Below are 19,361 nucleotides of genomic sequence, written 5' to 3' on the forward strand. Positions count from 1 at the left end.
TTCATGAACATGACAATGAGGTCAGTGTTCTTCAGTGGCCTTTCCAGTCACCAGATCTGAATCCAGTAGAACACCTTTGGGATGTGGTAGAATGGGAGATATGCAGCATGAAAGTGCACCTGAAAAATCTGCAATCATGTCAACATGGTCCAGAATCTCAAAGGAGTGTTTCTACATCTTATGGAATCCATGCTACAGAGAATTGAGGCTATTTTGAGAACAAATGGAGGCCCTACCCAGTGTTAGTATAGTGTTCCTAATATGCTTCTCTAATTATGTTGGAAAAGCAAGTTATTTAGTTTGTTGTGGTCTTCTAATCATATTATATAACCCAAAGGTAATGCCTCACATCTCATAAAGGATCCTCTCTGTTTTTCTGCACAATGTTGTTAACACTTTATATCCTATAGTTCTGATAGCATCAGAGTTCATGAAAAATAAGACATATGTACATATATAGATAGGGTGGAGTTGATGCCAAAACAACATTGCATGTTAAACCAAGGGTAAAACCAAGACAGACATGATCAGTTATTATTTAGGAATTCCTTTTATGTACATTCCTTTCTGTACACATGAATCTTGCAAGCCAGTATGACACAGAAACCATTCTTTTTTTTTCGATATAGAGTGTTTTCACACATGGCCAATCTTATTGCTTCAAGTTGTCTCAGATTGATAACTCAGCATTTTTTTTTTTTTTTTTTTTGTTCACATGAACACAACAAATGAACTCCTCTAAAGTGACCCTCAAGCAAACCATACTCAGAGCACTTTCAGAGGTCTTTGTACATTATGAAAACAAAGTGTTCTCAGTCTGCGTCACATTTTGCTTTAACCTAGATAAAGAACTTGATAAAGAGTTGCTGTACATTACGTTACATACATTGCTCCAGTTTTCTGTCACCAAACAGAAAAGCAACTCAAATGGCTTTGTGGGGAGGTTGTGTGGTCCCACAATAAGGTCAGCATGTTAGGTTGCATCATGACAGATGGGCTAATAGAGGCACTGTGCCACTAGCAATTATGATGTAGAGCTTAAGCTGTTAGGCAGCAGGAATAATAGTATTGTGTCGGTGAAAGGAACAATACTGTATAAATTGATTAGTATACCGTATGTTTGTAATATATGTAGTGTATTCATGTATTTTGTCTACCCCAACCACTCATAGCTAAACAGACAGTAGGTCTATGGCATGAAGCAGGAGTTGATTGTGATGGTTCTGCATCACAATTTTTTCTAGTGTTTCCTTTCAAATCTGTTTTGCCTGTTCAGTGTTTCAGCCAAATCATAACATTTCAGCCAAATGATAGCATCATGTAAAGCAACCATTTTGAATGACAGTATTCAGTGTTAAACATATTGACTATTCAATTATGTTATTAAAAAAAAAAGTCATGGTGTGTCAATTATTTAAAAAAAAAAAAAAAAAAAAAAAAAAGGTCATGGTGTGAACAAGTGGTCTGAGTTGTCATCAATGCTAAAATTTCCAGAAAGAGAACCAAGTCACTCTCTGAGTCCACTTATATTGTGAACACCAAAAGCACTGTGGCCATTTGCAGCTAGTTCCCCTGTGGGTCCACTTTAACAGGACTCACTTAAATAGACGTATATGTGAAAACACCCATGAATATGTAGGTCTCCGGAGCACTAGTAAGAACGGAAACTTTTTAATTCAAGTCACTGTTCAAAAAGCTTTACTAGAAAATCATATTCTACCACAATGTTGCACATACTAAAAGGATATGGCTACTGAGGAGGAAAAAAATTACATCCCTGGAAAGCATTAAAAGTAACATTATGTAGTACAAGGAATATTGTTATACGTATGTGACAAACTAAGGCAAAACCAACATAGTTGTGGACACTGTTCTTGCTGTCCTGCAGTGATATTCTCAGTCACCTGAAAAACAGTTGCTCTTCTGTTTTTCCTTTTTTCACACCAAGCTTCACACTCATTGAATGTGAGCATTTCAACCACAATTTCCAGCCACATGTACAGATTTACCGTCTTTCCCATAGAGCTAAATGCAAGTCACTCTAGTCACGGTTCCTACTGAAACACAGCCAGCGGAGCAGTGTCCGTGACTGAAGCTCATCCCAATAATAAAAGTCCTTTAGATCTTTTCCTCCTGCCATCTTGATCCAAAACTGAGCTCAGCTGGGCCTTGAGCAGGAAATAAAAAATCAGACAGACAGTTGTATGTCTATATGTTACTTTAATAGGTGTTAAAGGAATAACATTTGCGTCAGCAGACAGTGTTATGACGTAGGACTCGTTGAGAAGGGTAATGGCAAAGGGACCCTTTTTCTATGCAAGGGTTTCAATAAGGCAAGGCTGCATTGACAACAGGGCTGTAACAAGCATGGCGTCATACAGTACGAGTGACACTAATTAGATCAAGCACACGTTGTACAAACTCATTTGAGGACACGGAAAGGTAACCCTTCAACAAGACTGCTTCAAAAGCCAGTGGACATACATTCTTGTACACAACAGAAGATGGCCATTTCAAATGGATGCATAATCCAGGTTTTTAAGACTCTGATGAGTTGGAAAGAGAAATAAATAAACTTTAAACAGAGGGTTTGGCAACAATGTTTGCCATCAATTTCTCCGTTTTTTATTTCCTCATCAAATATAATTGGATGTCTGATTATGGGATGATGTTTCTAATATCCTTAAAGTATTAAATTATTTGACCAGAGAGATGATGCAGTGATGAGGCTATGAAGCTCTTCATAGAGCTCCAGATCAGGGTTACAGTGATGACTGGAATTTGATATAAATCGTATCGCAGTTGGGAGCAAACTCCTCCATACAAAGCTGTCATGTACAGAAAGACTGAAATTGGAATTAGAAAAATACAGGTACAAAATCCATTACATTCAAGAGACAATTCTAGCACAAAAGGGTATTATACCATAAGCTTTACAGCTATTATAGGAACTCGAGATTTATAGAGGCATCTTCTACAGTACTTAGAAAAAACAGGGGAATGACATTTAATGGAGGCTTTGGGAAAAGGATCAAACCTCATCTATGAATCATGCAAGGATGTTTGCAGAAGTGCATCATCATTCAATGCATTATTGTATAATGCCAGTTTTTTCAATGCGATAATGTGTCTTGAGATACAGAGGGCTGACTAATCAGAGCAAATATTCATGAAAGGGGTCATAGCCATGAAAGGAGGGAAATCATTCAGAGTATGACATTTTGGTTTGGGTTTAAGGTGCAAATATAGTTTTTCTAAAATAGGCATTTTAAAAACACTTTGTACACCATGCCAACCTGCAAGTAAAGGCTGAGGAAATCCATCAGAAATATAGAATTAATTGTGCTAATATAATGCATTTATGCATTTATTACCTGAAGACAGACTCACTGACTAGAATTAACTTTCCTGGTTTGTCCTTACCCACCATTAAATTACTTAAAGAGACAGCGCTTCCTTGTCTTTGGCAAATGTCTGGAAAAAAAAAACAACCCACTTTTTAGTTATTAGCATATACAGTTTATAAGTTGGCAGTTTATTAGTTACACTCGCAGTATACCTAATGAACTGTCAACTCAGTGTATCAGAGGTGGACAAATCAACAAGCTCGACGCCCAGGACAAGAAGATTACACGTCCGGGCGAGTTTTTATTCATCACTGCCCCGCAGACAAGCTGGCTCAACAGGCTAGCAGTCACCATCTTTTTTTTTTTTTCTTCTCTCATTCAACCAGAGAAAGTTTTTATTTGTTATACATTTAAATAAAATGAGCTTAATGGTGGTGCAACCCACCTTGATGCTATAATCATAGTGCATACTGCTCATTCTGAATCTGCTCTGCCTGCTGTACTACACATCTAGGCTTTTATTAGTGAGATTTTCTAGTGTGCACAAGATGGTACACAACCTTTTCAGTAAGCTGGAAAAACGCAGGTATGCGGATATACTAATAAAACCAAGCAAAATAAAATGCAGCATAAAGTTGTCATAACTAACCAGATTTGATAAATATCGTTTGTGTGATGTGAAAAGAAAACACCAGAACGACTTGCTTTCTTCTGGTCAGGGGCACAAACGATTATGGCCGAGTCGTCCTCTACCTGGGAAATAAGGTTTCTGCGCAACCAAAACATGGGACTGAGCAGCACACTAAAGCGTTTACTTGTCCAGTCGGTTAGCTATTTGTCCACCCCTGCTGTATGTATCCATATTTGTAGACACAATGTTGCCAGTTTATTAGTTACACTTATCTATAAACAGCAACTCAGTTTATAGTACAGTTTATAATGTACAATTTCTTCCTTTATAGCAGATACATGATGGGAAGAACTCGTTTGCCGCAACCCTGGATGTGCACAAAACACTTGGGAAGACATCTCTTAGCGAAAGTTGATCTAAGACAAACATTTAGAAATTGTTTAAACTCATTGGAGGTTGAGATACTGATCAGCCGGAGTATTTCTCATCACATTAGCAGTTGTAACAACTCATCATTTCCTCAAAGACCACCTATAAGGTATGCTTCTGACAATCACAATCTGTTCATAAACAGACATGCTTGAGATTTACCAAAAACCTCAAACTTCTTAACACCACAGTGAATATCACTCTGTAATGTCCTGATCAAGAGAAATTGCCTTATCTCTATTGGCCATTACAGGTCAATATTCCTCCCAGCTTCTCGACATGCCGATTAGGCGGTCATTTGAGCCTGTTAACCCTTTCTGTTCAAACACAATGAGGTTAAATCCCTTGGCTCTGACTACCTGTGGAGAGCAGGGGGACATTCAGACTCTCACAGGTACACACATCTCACTGTGCTCATTAGACGATAGTTAAACATGGCAACGCAGGCTGCCTAACATGTGCATTCCCAACAAAGCAGGGACTATTTCCTCTAGAAGCGGTGCATTATTTCTCAGTGCTCATTGGCTTATTATTATTATTATTATTATATATATATATATTTGTATGAGTTTCTGACAATAATCTTCATCCAGTAGAACTGGCCTCATGGTGAGGCTTATAAGATCATACAAAAAGCACACTACACATTTAAGGGAAAAAAAAAAAAAAAAAAGAGATCAAATACATCATACTACAGTTTCTAAAAAAACATATTACTTATAAAATCTGAACTTCACAGACGTGATTTGCAGGAAAATGTAGGTGATGGAGGAAAAAAAAAAGCATCAGTCATTGTGACGGTGGAGGTGTCTAGTGGAGGTTTATTCATCGTGTAGTCAGGCTTGAGCTTTCCTTCATTTAGCCTGAGAGATGAGCCTTCTGAAAGCAGAATCAGAAGTTTTTTCCAGGAATCTATGCAAACTTTTATTCGCACAGTGGGGTTGATAGAAAGGATCTATGATGGTTTCTTGGATATACAAAACAGTGCGTGTTGGGCCAGGAGCATATCATCAGCCGTGTAAGATCCTCAGTGCTGTGTGCACTATGCTGTAAGAGTTTGAGAAAGAACTGATTCGCTACTTTCTCTACTTGATTCTCTACTGTCTTCCTTTCTCTTCCATTGCAAACTCACAGGAATGGACAGAAGCAGCAGAAAAGCCAAACGCCATGTAAGAAACTGCATTTGACTTCTGCTGGCACATGATGGGGAACGAGGTGCATCAAAATTAACACTGTCACCTCGTCCCAGAAATTAATTACATACGCGTTCAGTGCGGATGGTAGAAAATCAAAAAAGCTGAGAGGAAAAAAAAATTGCCTAAAAAGTCTGATCCACACTGAGGTGTCAGGTTATTAAGTACCAGATTAGGAGATATATATATATATATATATATATATATATATATATATATATATATATATATATATATAAATAATCTAAGCCCATCTAGCAAATAATAAACTGCCATCTAGTGTAATATAGCTAAAAATTAGTGCAGTGTCTGTTACGAAACTACCTTAGGAAACTAGTAGCACTCTTTTGGATTAGCTATCAAGACGCCACATACGCACACACCAATACACACAAGCACACACGCACTCTTTTGGAGTAGCTATCGGGATGCTACTCACACACACAGGCGCTCACATACAGACATATATACACACACACACACACATTGCAGGAAGGTCAAGTATTGACATAAAATGCATTGTATCATTCAAGTATACTGCTCTAAAAAAATCTATTCATCTCTATAGCTGTGCACGTGAGAGTGGAAGGGTGCCCAGTACAGTAACGGGGAGCTGTTAGAGCGCAAGGAAAAAGAGAATGGCTTCTGACCAGGTCAGTGTTCAGTCACTTAGTAACTTGTTTGCTTTGGATCACAAACGTGCACTTTTGCAGTCTCACTCAGGCTGCTTGTGTGAGAGAAGCAGACATGTATGCTTGCACTGTGTCCAAAACGGGTCATTGACCAGAAAAGAGGCATCTAGGCATTAATTGTGCATTGTCAAGGTGAAGCCTGCGCTGAGAGGGACTTGGGCATATAATCAGGCTGGCTGTGAGGTATGGGGGCTGTAGAGCAAAATTACACACACACAGTATGCAGTGTATGTCTGTTTGCTTCTGGGCAGGAAGGTGTGCAGGAAGCCACAAGATTTTTCTCTAACAGATAGAGAGTCAGAGTGGGGTTTTATGCAGGGTTGAAACTGAAAACAAAATTAAAAGAAGAGAGCTTCCTTAGGTCCATTTTCTCATATACAAAAAAAAGTTTACTTTAAAACAGCAGCCATCTCCCGTTTCTGAATGTCTAGGGCAAATGGAGGAAGCCAGGCCACACCTCTACATGATCTCTAGTGTGTGTGTTGAAGCCTCCATAGTAACGTAGTAATGCATCTTCCTCCTCTTCCACCTCTGCTTGCTCCAAGCTCTCTCTCTCGCTCTCTCTGTCTATGTATTATATATTCCCCAGCACAAAGCTCTCGGATATGTCCCAAAAATTCCACTCGCAGATGAGGTCTACACCTTCACTGATCAGCGCAAGAGATCAGCACAGGAGTCTGAGGAGCCATGTCCTTCACCTGACCTTCAGCAGCCATGCTCACCGCTCGCTGGCCTCTGAAAGCACACACATACGTGCAATAGTTTAGCATGAACCTCCTGGAATTTGTTTGTACAGATATACAGTACTGTGCAAAAGTCTTAGGCACTGTAATTTTTGTTTAATAAAAATTTTGTCTTGGATATTTTTTTTTTCACATTGTTGATTCAGTAAAAAAATGTTTTCCACACATTAGTTTTCCAACAAAAAATTAAACGTTATAAAAAATGTACGTCAACAAACATTAAATAACAGACTCTTTTCAGACAAAAATATAATGAAGTCTGCCGGGTTTTACCTGCAGAAACAGAAGCAAGTGTCTGTGGAATGATACTTAGTAAAATTTACCAGCTCATTTCCTTATAAAACTGCACAAAATGTACCACGAATGCATTTTAAAAAGCAAAGGGTTATTGCACCAAATACTGACTTAGTTTCGTTTATTACAGTTTACTGCTTTACTGTTTACGTTTCATTTAATCATTTTTGAAGGTATCTTTGGTTTACTTTAGCATTTCTTTATGTGCCTAAGAGTTCTGAACAATACTGTATGTGTAAGTGTGTATGCACGTGTGCGTGTACACTGTCACTGCATACCGATGCATGTTCTCCATGGCAGCGACCTCGGCGAGGGCTGCTAGGCTGAAGAAGGCCGGCAGGCTGCCAGACTCGGCTGATCCGGGGTCAGTAGAGCAGCTCTGTGTGTTGCATAAAGTCTCATGAGTTAATGGCTTTCCATCCTGATCCTGGGTCAGCTCCTTCACTTTGTCCGCTGCAATGACACAAAGCCACACTCAGGACATATTTGTTCTATACATTGTAGCATCACATTTTGCAACATGCTCACAATTAGCACAAGCTGTTGGACATCTGTTTGGAAAAACTGTGTGAACTTGCTTTTGCTCAGGATATGGCTCTCAGCATACAGAGCTCTCTTATAAGCTCTTACACTACACCTTACACTACATCCACCCCCAAGTCTGCACAGAAATGACTCAGTGAGATATGTACGTGACTAAACGCTGTCATTTCATTCACAAACATTGACAGTAGCTTTGGAAAGAAAATCATGAAATTCTAGTATAACTGTTTCAGATTTGTTTTAACAACCAACAGTTGCTTTTACTAATATTTAGCTACACTGTACATTCCTTACACTAATCTGAGATTTATTGTAAAATTCTGCCATCGTCAACTTGCCTTCATGCAGAAATATTTGTATAATGCCTAACTGTGCCAAAAACACACTCACCAGACAATTTCTTGGGTAATTCATGCAATTATCTAGACAGCCAATCATGTGACAGCCAAGCGATGCATAAAATTATGCCGATACAGGCAAAGAGTTTCAGTTAACGTTCACATCAAACATCACAATGAGTGGAAAATGTGATCTCATGCACAACAGTTTCTAGAGTTTACACAGAGTTTTTTTTTTCTATTGTGAAAAACAAAAAACATCCAGTGAGTACTAGTTCTGAGGGTGGAAATGCCTTGTTGATGAGAGAGTTCAGAGAAGAATGGCCAGACTGGTTCAAGCTGGCAGGAAGGAAATTTGTAGCATGAATGTGCGGCTGATGAATGTGTGGCAATTATGTGGTGCAATCGTGTCAGCATAGACCAGAATCTTAAAATAATATTTCCAACACATATGCAATTCATGCCATGAAGAGTTGAGGCTGTTTTGAAAGCAAGGAGTTGGTAATAATAAAAGGGCTGGTGAGTACATCTATCCATCCATCCATCCATTCTCTGTACCGCTTATCCTACACAGAGTCCCCTGGACAGGGTGCCAACCCATCGCAGGGCACAATCACGCCCACACACACACACACTATGGACAATTTGACGATGCCATTCAGCCTACAGCACATGCCTTTGAACTGGGGGAGGAAACCGGAGTACCCGGAGCAAACCCCCCCAAGCAGGGGAGAACATGCAAAGGTGAGTGCATATTCCCTGTTATTATATTTATTTGCATCTGCCTGCAATATTTTTAATTGAAAGTAGTTGGTTCTGTTTCCCAAACTATAGACAAATTAGTATATGAAACCACTGTGACCCTGATAAGCATAAAGCAGACACTGAAGATGAATAAACGTGTGTAGTGTATATGCATCAAGCAGCAGTGCACGAGCAATTACACTCCCTTGTTCACGAATGTGGCCTTTCTTTGTCCCATGAGCTGCATCTGATCACCGACTCCCATGGAATTTTTTTTTTTTTTAAATCAATCCTCATACACTGGAAAAAAAAATGTCATCTTAGCAAGTGAAAATATCTTGAATATAGTCAAATTTATCTAGTATTTCTTATTATAAGATTACAATAAACCAAATATAAGATTATTTAACTGGACATTATTACTCATTTCAAGCTTGTAGTTTTCTTATTCAATAGGCAGATAATTTTGTTTCTTTTTAGAAATAAATGCTTAAAATGAGTAAAATAATCTGCCAATAGAACAAGACTATTTCAAGCTTGTACAAATGGCTTGAAATAGGTTTAATAATCTTATAATTGGTTTATTGTAATCTTATAATAGGAAATAGTAGATACATTTGACTATATTCAAGGTATTTCCACTTGATGTCATTTTTTGCTGTATAGTGCACTGTGCCTAATGTAATGGCATTTCTGATTCAACCACAAAAAAGTAACTCGAATAAATGTCTATTGGAGACTCAAGTCCCCGAGCTTCTAGTGGAGACTTATTTATGCTACTTACATGTAATATCACATTTCTATTTGAGCAGAAATTTGACATATAATTTAAAAAAATATGCAAAAATAAAATACGCCATAAATGGCATGTTTAAATTAAGAAATTTTTTTTGAAGTGGGTGAATGGTCATTTGACTAGAAGATTTAAGATAGGCTACTAAAAGCGGAACATCTGAATTTGTAGTTTTGAATAGCTTACAAACAGTAAGATTGAGGAGCGTGTGTGATTTTGTATGCTCTGTGACTCACCCTCAGCGGGTGATAGTCGCCCGTCGGCCGTGCGCACCAAGTGCGTGATTTTGCTTTTTCTGGCTTTCCTCTTCTGGCTGCCCACAGGCACATCACCCATCTTACGGGTCTCAGTAGAGAGAGAAACACATGAGGAGTCTGACTTCACTGTGCCTGTGTCACTGGCCGCTGGGTCAGGCTGTGCTACGGCTACAGATAGGAGACATTGACAGGTATGCCATTATTAGAAATGCTACATGTCAGCGCTACAAATCACACATTACACCACACTACTCGCTACAGTGCTGCATTTAGGCTGGCGCCAAATATAGTTTGCTTAATGCAGCACTGGAGGACGTAGAGGGTTCTTTATTTGGAAATATGCCAAAAGACTGTTTTGTCTTTTGCGATTATTGAGAAAATAATTTCTACAAAGCCCTACATGTGTGCCTCTGTCTTTTCTGTGTGACCTACTTTGTTTTGCAGCAGAAAGCACAGAGAAAGCACTATAAACCACATAGAACCAACTTTCCTAACCACTAGTCTCTTTAGCTAGATGAACTTTTAAAAACAAATATACATACACACACACACACACCCACTAGGTCAGTCATGCACGCACAAACAAGAACCCACAAGCAATCTGATCAAGAGAACGAAATCAAAAAAGAGAGCACAGGCACATGATGCATGCTTTCTCTGTGTCACCTTTGTCCAAAGTTCCAGCCTTTTCCTTTTTGTGCTTGTACTTGCTAACAATCTTGTGGAATAAAGTCTTTTTCTGAGATGGGGATGGACCTGATTGTATATAAAAAAGAAAAGAGGAAGATGGCATGCTATGTTAGATGGCTATCATGACATGCTCTGAGCACTTCCTGTTGGTATGACTAAAACAGGCAATGAGTGGATGGGTTAGGAGGAAGTGATTTAAAGCGATACACTCACCCTTATTAGGCGTAGGATTTTCCAGAGGGTTGGGTACACTGGCTTTCTTCCTTTTGGTGACAGCTGTGCTCTTTTTGTCAAACGTTAGCGGACTGTACTGGGGCAGGCTGTTAAACTTCTTCTCAAACTCCTCTTCCAGCTTTCCTAAATTGCTGCAGATAAAAGACATTCATGCATCACATGCTAATTAAAACTTCGAGGCAAAGTGTTCGTTGTGGATGATTTCCCTCTACATACAAAAAAATGGATCAAAGACTAAACTTATCCAATACCCTCTGCAATCTCAAAAACAGCTTCCCAAACCATTTTTGTTAATCTGCTTTCCTTCCAATAAACCTAGAGTTAACTGGTATAGACCAGTTTAACCCTTACTGTATTTTTTTCATACAAGTTATCCTCAAATACAAGCAAGTTATGTTTGTGCTGATGCTAAAACTCATTACATAATATACAGATTTACACGAAAACAATCATTTAATCTCTGATCAACAATTGTGTGACCAAGCAGAAAAATGAGATTAATGGTAAAAGGTAATGGGAGTGAATGAGCTCACCCTGGCACTGGCTCATCTTTGGATTTGGACTTTTTCAGTTTTTTGGGGTTGCTGGCAGCAGGTTGACTGAAATTACAGCTTTCATCTGTCCATCCTATCTCAGACTCGGACACAGTGCCACGCATGGAGCCTCTCTTTCCTGAAAGTCACACACACACACACACATACAGTCTTGCATTCCTATATGTGTGTATTTCTATTGACTTCCTGTTACTGTAGTGTTAATGTATTACAGCTAATTAATGCTAAGCCTAACCAAAAGAAAAATGACACCCATATTTTTTATTTACATATTTTTAGGTGATACATATTTTTAATGGGTAAATCTTGTATCTGCTCATTTGATTTACAGATAATGAAAAAGATCATACCCTTTTTTTAAAAAAAAAAAAAAACAAACAAAGGCACCAGATTGTATAATAAGAATAATGTTCGAAAACAACATGAAAAAAACTTAAAATAACTTAAAATTTTCCGGAATGGTGGTGGTTGGGGTTGTTGAAATTACTGTTTTTTCATGTTGTTTTCGACCATTATTCTTATCATACAATGTGGGGATTTACCCATTAAAAATATGTATCACTTTTAAATAATGTTTCAACCAAATTACATTTATTCACAAATGAGTAATAAATAATTCGCAAGTTATGGCAAAATATGCTACAACTTATTTTACAAAAATGAAATATGTAAATTTTGTGTGTAGGCACGGCACCTCGCACTACATGACTGTCTAGATGAGGACTTGCATCGCTGTGCGTGACTGGTTCTCACACTACACTGCAGGAAAACTATTTCTGTCAGGTACAGTCGTCAGAAATGCCGCACAACCTGCAAGTGTTTGGAGACAAAGCTACCCAAGGCTGTGTTCACACGTACATCTTTTTTTTTTGAAGCTGTCAGCACCTGTTCTACATAATAATCCTGCCCATGTTTTCAAATACACCCTGAGCTTCTTTAGCTAGGTTAGCAATTTCTTTAGTTGTAAAATAGGCTACATTAGTTGTATCTTTTCTCTATCTGTTATCACTGTTGTTAACATCCACAAGAATTACTCACTAACAAAACAGTTTATACTTCATTTATTCTTTGTTGAAGCTTGCTTTATCGATGGCTTATAACTTATCCGAGTCGATGGTTGTAACTTCCATCCCGAGTCGACAGTACAGAGAAATATCTAATCAGCTGTTTGATTAGCTTGGAGATGAGCATCTGTCACACACCAATCACAGAAAAGTTTTTTTTTTTTTCAGCGCATAGAACTCTCACTGTTGTTTTAACGTTCATTCTGATATGTTGCCTAAATGCCATTTTTCATTCATTCAGCTTAAGACACTCCACAAAAACACTCAGGCGCTGCGGCTAAGCCTTTCCATGGTAGGGAAAACCCTGCATTCACTCGTATGACAACATAATCCAATAATAGCTATAAACATAAAACTTTAAAGTTTTTTCTGATCTTTATAATAGTTATGACACAACTCTGATACCTCTGTCGACATTGGCCCGCAGTGATGTCAGCATTCCTTCAGACACCAGAGTTTTGTAGAGCGCTCCCTTACAGCTTCTCTCTGATTTCCGGGATCCACAGGCTTCAGGTTTGGGCTCGATGTCTTTCTCTTCTGTTTGAATTACAACTGGCTTAACTTCCAGGTCCCTCTCTTCTCCTTTGATTGGCAGTGGGGAGCCCGGATCTACACCTTTGTTTTGCTCTTCTGTAGAGATCTGCGGCTCTGACTCCTCCACACTGTCCACTTTAATGTCCTCTTCCTTCTTGCACTCGGTTTTGAGCTCTGCTTCATGGCTAAGCAGAGACCCTTCTGTCTCCAGTGGCTTGCAGTCCTCTCCTTCTGCCTTCTCCTCTTCTTCCTCCTTGGTCCTGAGCTGTTTCTTGGCTTTGGGTTTGGTCTTTTTCTTCTCTGCTGTTGAACGCTGATCCGCCGGACTGCCTGAAGGACGTGCTCGCTTCCTGGTTGTCTCCATCTCCTCTGAGCCCCAGGCTCCTTTAGCCACCGCCTCAATAGTGTACATCAAGCTCTCAAGGTCTGAGCCAGATGAAGAACGCTTCTTGCAGGGTTTCTTGGGCGAGCCAGAGCTTTTCTCACCTTTTGCCACATCGTTTAGCTTCTTCTTCTTCTTACAGGAAATTGGGGAGGATGAGGGTGGTGTCGGCGTGGGAAGGTCCATGGTGGGCGATGTGTCAGGAGCAGTGTCCTGGGCGCAGAGAGAGGATGAGTCCATGGCTGGTTGGGAGGAGAGGGCCTCCAGTTTTTCTGCTTCAGAGGCTAAACACATCTAAAATACACACACAAATATATCGCATCTTTTACAACAAAGTCTAAAAGATGATTCAAGAACAACTGCACGAATCATTGAACAGATTAGCAAAGTTTAATTTTACGCCATCCAGTTAATCTTTAACAGCCTCTGACAATCAGGTGAATTAATATCTAAATAGAGTGTATCAGTTCTCTGTAAGGTAGACCGCAAGATACGTGATTCAGGGCATCACTATAACCCAGACACCTGCCGTAGTTGTGGTAATACTAATACGGGCCAACAGATGGCAGCACTACCATCCACACAGTCCTAGGTACGTTTATTCATTCATTCATTCATTCATTCTTCTTCTGCTTTATCTTGGTCAGAGTCACTTTTCCTGGGAACACTGCGTGAGAGGTGTGAATACACCCTGGATGAGATGCCAGTCCCACTCAGGGCATCATACGCACACACTTACACATATACAGTACTGTGCAAAAGCCGTTTTTTTGTTGGTTTTTTTTCCCCAGCAAATGTTGTTATAGATGTTTTACTCCCGCACTTTCCAAACATTACTTTTCCAACAAAAAATCAAATGTTACAGAAAAATATGTCCATGTCAGTAAAAGAAAGCAACATCATATATATTATGCTGCTGGTTTTTCTGCAATTTCCTTATAAAACTACACAAATTGTACCTGAGACTACTACTTTTTTTTTTTTAAAGCAAAGGGCTGTCACACCAAATATTGACTTTTTCAGTTTATTACTGTTTACTGCTTTTTATAGTTTTTTTTAATATAGAAACATTTAATTTCATTATTTTTGAAGGCAGCTTTGCTTTACAGCATTTCTTTGCATGTGCCTAAGACTTTTTCACAGTACTATACATATCTGTTAATCTCATGTCTGTGTGTGCATGTGTGTTGTACCTCAGCAAGTTGAAAAAGAGCAGACTGACCGCACTGCTTCACCTCAGATACTGAAGCCTGAGAGCCACTAGATGATATCTGCAACACAAGATGATAAAGTACCTGGTTATTTTCCACAGTAAAGATGTGATAATATATCCAAATATAATAATTATGATCACTCCTGTGACCATACTTTTAAAACCCCAGTAAGCACCGTAACCCACAATGGCCCACAAGTAACAGAACCACAACCACTGCAGTCTGTCATGTTTACCACACTCTTCCACTTTTTGTATTCGAAGCTTCAGATTCGAGTATTGCAGGACACAGTTTCCTTCTCTTGTACCTGAAATATGTTTTGCTATTTTTGACGTACTCTAATATTTGGAACAAAGCACGAGTGAAGCTATTAAAAACTCGGCTAAACTATGCTGAACTAATCGTGGATACTTGGGACAGTCTTGTGACGGGACCTTATGGTAACGCTGATGGTCCTAGCATATGCAAGAATTTGGTTGAGATTACATGTAAAAATGGTGATTTTTAACAAACTGCGAGTTTGGGGTGCACGTAAACAGATCAGCTGAACGTCCTGCGATTATTAGCTAGGATTAATCGGATGCAATTGCTTTGTTCAGGGCAGGAAACAACAATGTGGGGCAACATTAAATTCAATGATGGAGAACATACATGTATGTATGTATGTATGTGTGTGAGTGATTATATATATATATATATATATATATATATATATATATATATATATAACACATATAATATATAATATATATAAACATACACACACACACATTATATTTTACCATAAACGTATGGGTTATGATGATCAACTATCGAATCATCACTACAAGTCAAGCATAGAAGCAGCTAATTCCCACAAGTTCTGGCATGTCGTGTATTTGGGAACTAACTTGTCTCGTGGAAATTACGCAATATTAAAAGTAACTATTAATAGAAAAAAGTCCCTTAATAAACAAGTCGAAGTCGACACCAACGGCGTTGAGGGGGATGCCTCCTCCACCAAACCTAGTCCTTCCTGTTACTAATTTGTATGCCAGAACTACCGTTAAAACATACTTCAAACATGAAGGAAGCTATAGAAGAAAAACTATTTCAGACATTTGACCTTGCTGTGACCTTGATGCTGTTCGGAGCAATTCCAAAATCTCATCAGTTGATCTGCTAGGTCCTATGATAATTCCACATAAATCCTACAAACATTCAACCACTCGTTCATGCTAACAAGAATCTCAGATAGACACAAAAACACGCTGATGGATGGACAGATGGATGGACTGATGCAGGTTTAAAGCATCCTTTACCATAAATGTAAGGGTTATGATGATCAACTACCAAATAATCATAGAGCCACATGACAAGCAGCTAATTCTGACATGGTCTGGCATGTTGTGTATTCGTCAGAGGGAGCTTGTGCAATTTCTGTTTTGGTAAAAGCACTGACCAGATGACTTCATCCATGTCTCAATGGAAAAGAACTGAAGTTGCATCATCATTATAAAACATTTGCAGAAGTACATGAGTAATGACAGTGTGAATTCAGGACTCCTTTGCTGACATTGCTGAAAGGCATGAAAACACCACACTGAACAAATAAACTTTTAGATAATGTTTGCAAAAGCCTAACTAGTTTAGCCTGACTGTTATGAGTACATAACAGCTGTTGAACAATGTCTTCAACGTTATCATCTCTTATACCACTGATTGGTCAGATGGTGCGGATTCATATTATGAATCGTATAATCACTGATGTGCTGAAGTTTTTTGTTAGGAGATGGTTATGTAACATTTTTTAGAAGTAGTCAGTGAATCTGGGACAGACATAAGGACATAGATGGATGGACAGACTGATGGGCCGATGGTAAAAATCATAGATAGCGATGAAAATGGGTCTTGAGTTCCTGACCATGGAGATGCAAGTAACATTTTTGTATGACAAACAGGACGGAAACTATTTGACCTTGCTGTGACCTTGAGGCTGTTTGTATCAATACCAAAATCTAATCAATGATAATTCCACATAAATTCTACAACCATTCAACCACACGTTCTTAAAATTTCACGCCAACGAGAATCTCATGTGGCTGGCCGGATGGACAACCCGAAAAAATAATGCCTCCTGTACTACAATTTTTAATGTGGCAGAGGCATAAATATTGTAATCGTTGGCAAATCATTGTGGTATAAGCAGAATAACACACTTCAAACTGTGCTGTCATATGAAAATAATCCACTGTAGGTGAACAGCACCCCAGCATGGATTATTTTCTTATAACAGCACGGAAATGTTGTGTTATGAAGTGTGTTACTCTTATCTATAAACTGTTATCATCCCTACCGCTATCAACAAATAAGAACCAATTTCTGTTGTCTTATAATAGTGCAGAATGATATACTATTGTTTGAGAAATATATTAAACAAAACTATTAGCTTTGACAGGTTTTAGTTATTAAACAAAAATGCACTGGATTAGACTTTTTGACCCTACTGTACGCCAGTGTATGATGGAACTGTACCAGGCTGCACTCACCTCCGCCAGCTGGAAGAGAGGAGACCGCATGCAGCTGCTGGGTAAATCTGGCGAGTTGGGCTGAGAAAGGCCACATACCTGAAAAGCAAGGACAAGATGACGACAGTGAGAATGATGACAGCATTTCAGAAATGTGCAGACATTAGATAAGATCTTTCTTTTATTGTGTGTGTGGTTATTGTATAAACTGAGAAGGCAATATTCAGCATATACGTGGTTGACAGATTACAGCTGGGGCCACATTAGTTTAAGCAGTGTGATTTAATTAAAGTTGGAGGTGTAGGACATCTCCCTAGCTGGCACTTAGCTGTTATTACAGCATGACATACTATTGTTTTGTTTATTCTTCACAAACATTTCAATTAAATTAACAAGGTGTGTGCCAGAGAGTGGAATACTAAAAAGCTAATTAAAGGTCAGCAGCTCACAATTAACCAGCGATTTTTATGACCACGTAAAGCTTCTTCAGCTTAGCAATTCCACACGCTGCATTTTAATTCATCATAAGTGGATAGCTTAATTAAAGAGAGCAATTCCATATTCATGTTAATATACAGGATCAGAATTTAGTGTTTTCTCACCTCTGTCTGGGGGGCTGCTGCGCTTCGACACTCTGAGTTTTTACACCCTTGAACAAGCTCGGGTGGACAGGAGGAAATCTGTGCAAATATAAAGTACAAAACATTCAGCACACATAGTTGAAGCTAAATCTGTACACGGCTGCTGATCACTTTGTGTCTGTATTCAGATTTTTTATTTATTTATTTTTTTTTTTTACCTCAGCCAACTGGAAAAGGGCAGATTTCCCAGTATGCTTTGCAACATCTGCAACTCCGCTCTGTGAACTACTAGACGAGATCTAAAAATAAAAAAAAATAAAAATAACACATCTAAGGACTTGAAATAAAAGGCACTCACAGAGACCTCTACAAATCAAAGCTGATGTGAAAGGTCAAAATGAATATTGTATATTTTCCTAGCCATATAACTTGCATAATGTAATTTTCCAGACAAATTAGTGCTTGGTTTAGGAATTCTGGTTCAGGTCCTGTGCATTTCTGAGATTTCTGAGAAAACCAGCACTTCCAAAGTTCCTCTATTCAAGTTTCAGACAAGAACCCTGGAACTGTAGGTCTAAAACACACCGTAGGGCTCACATTCCAGGAAGCATGCACAAACCCTCACTTTTTTTCATACATGTGCCACCTAATACACTCCAAGCTGTCTACAATCAGGTCAGGGGAAAATGTTAGAAAGTAAAAATCTCTCAAAGTTCCATACCTTTTAGCACTTTTCCAAACTGATATATGAATACATTTGAATACATTTTCCCAAACATTTTCTCATTTTCCATACACTTCCTGGTTTGTAAACAGGTGTCTAAAATCCTCTACTTTTCCAGACTTGCCAGACCTTCACAAAAACCCATGTGTGTAATTTCTTGCTTCTAATTAAGTGACATATAAACACGTTAGCAGTAAAAGGCCACAGAAGCAGTCAGAGCGTTGTGGTATGTCTGTGTGTTCCTTAAATAAAGTGTGGTCATTCATTAGAAGAAAAAACAAAAAACACATCCTGTGCTGTTATGAAGAATCTAGCTTGCCTGCTTTTGAAAATATTTTCTCAATCAATACAGTCACATTTTGGCCAATGATGTAATGCTATTTGTCTATAAAACAAAAAGAGATGCTGTTTATTGTTTTTCGATGGACCCCCTAGGGCGCTCTTTAGTGACATAAATGCAGAGCTGAGGGCAATTAGAATCACTTAGTAGCAGCAAAATGGAGTTTACTGCAGATTAACAGCAATGAGAGGAGTCCGCAGAGACACACGCATGCCAGGGAAAGCTCTACTTTGTAGTGAAGAAGAATTCACAGGCACAGGCAACACAGACACGTACTGAACCTGGTTTTAAATGTCCTCCATATTTGATACATGATGCAGTATGCAAGTGACTGGATAACATTATTTTTCTGAAATGTGATCTTGAGACTGATGCAGACTACACACTCCATTTTAAGCATATTTAGTATATTCTATACTGAATAGGGCTTTTTTCCCTTTTATACATTCCCCTTTTCTTTTGGTCTTATTTATGGTGTCCTGAAACCAGGGGTATCTATAAAAAGGATTGTGTTTCCTTTGATGTTTGCCCAT

The 19,361-nt window shown here is 38.7% G+C and overlaps 1 protein-coding gene across 4 annotated transcripts in view; it reads right to left on the reverse strand.

The window, feature by feature from the left end:
- Positions 1–2,200: 2,200 nt before the first annotated feature.
- LOC113543517 (BBX high mobility group box domain containing) overlaps positions 2,201–19,361 on the reverse strand; it is a 40,326-nt gene continuing 23,165 nt past the window's right edge. For 3 of the 4 annotated variants that reach the window (XM_034312598.2, XM_034312597.2, XM_034312599.2), the window contains exons 7-17: positions 17,983–18,063; positions 17,786–17,863; positions 17,205–17,282; positions 14,656–14,733; positions 12,952–13,756; positions 11,462–11,600; positions 10,908–11,059; positions 10,671–10,760; positions 9,984–10,172; positions 7,608–7,782; positions 2,201–7,027 (exon numbers count right to left, since the gene is read on the reverse strand). In XM_034312598.2, coding sequence (XP_034168489.2) covers positions 6,937–7,027; positions 7,608–7,782; positions 9,984–10,172; positions 10,671–10,760; positions 10,908–11,059; positions 11,462–11,600; positions 12,952–13,756; positions 14,656–14,733; positions 17,205–17,282; positions 17,786–17,863; positions 17,983–18,063 — 1,956 coding nt within the window. In that variant the 3' untranslated portion in view covers positions 2,201–6,936. The remainder of the gene's footprint in view (positions 7,028–7,607; positions 7,783–9,983; positions 10,173–10,670; positions 10,761–10,907; positions 11,060–11,461; positions 11,601–12,951; positions 13,757–14,655; positions 14,734–17,204; positions 17,283–17,785; positions 17,864–17,982; positions 18,064–19,361) is intronic. The other variant, XM_034312600.2, reaches the window with a different exon arrangement.

The sequence above is a fragment of the Pangasianodon hypophthalmus genome, chromosome 17 (genome assembly GCF_027358585.1).
Source record: "Pangasianodon hypophthalmus isolate fPanHyp1 chromosome 17, fPanHyp1.pri, whole genome shotgun sequence".
NCBI classification, from domain to species: Eukaryota; Metazoa; Chordata; class Actinopteri; order Siluriformes; family Pangasiidae; genus Pangasianodon; species Pangasianodon hypophthalmus.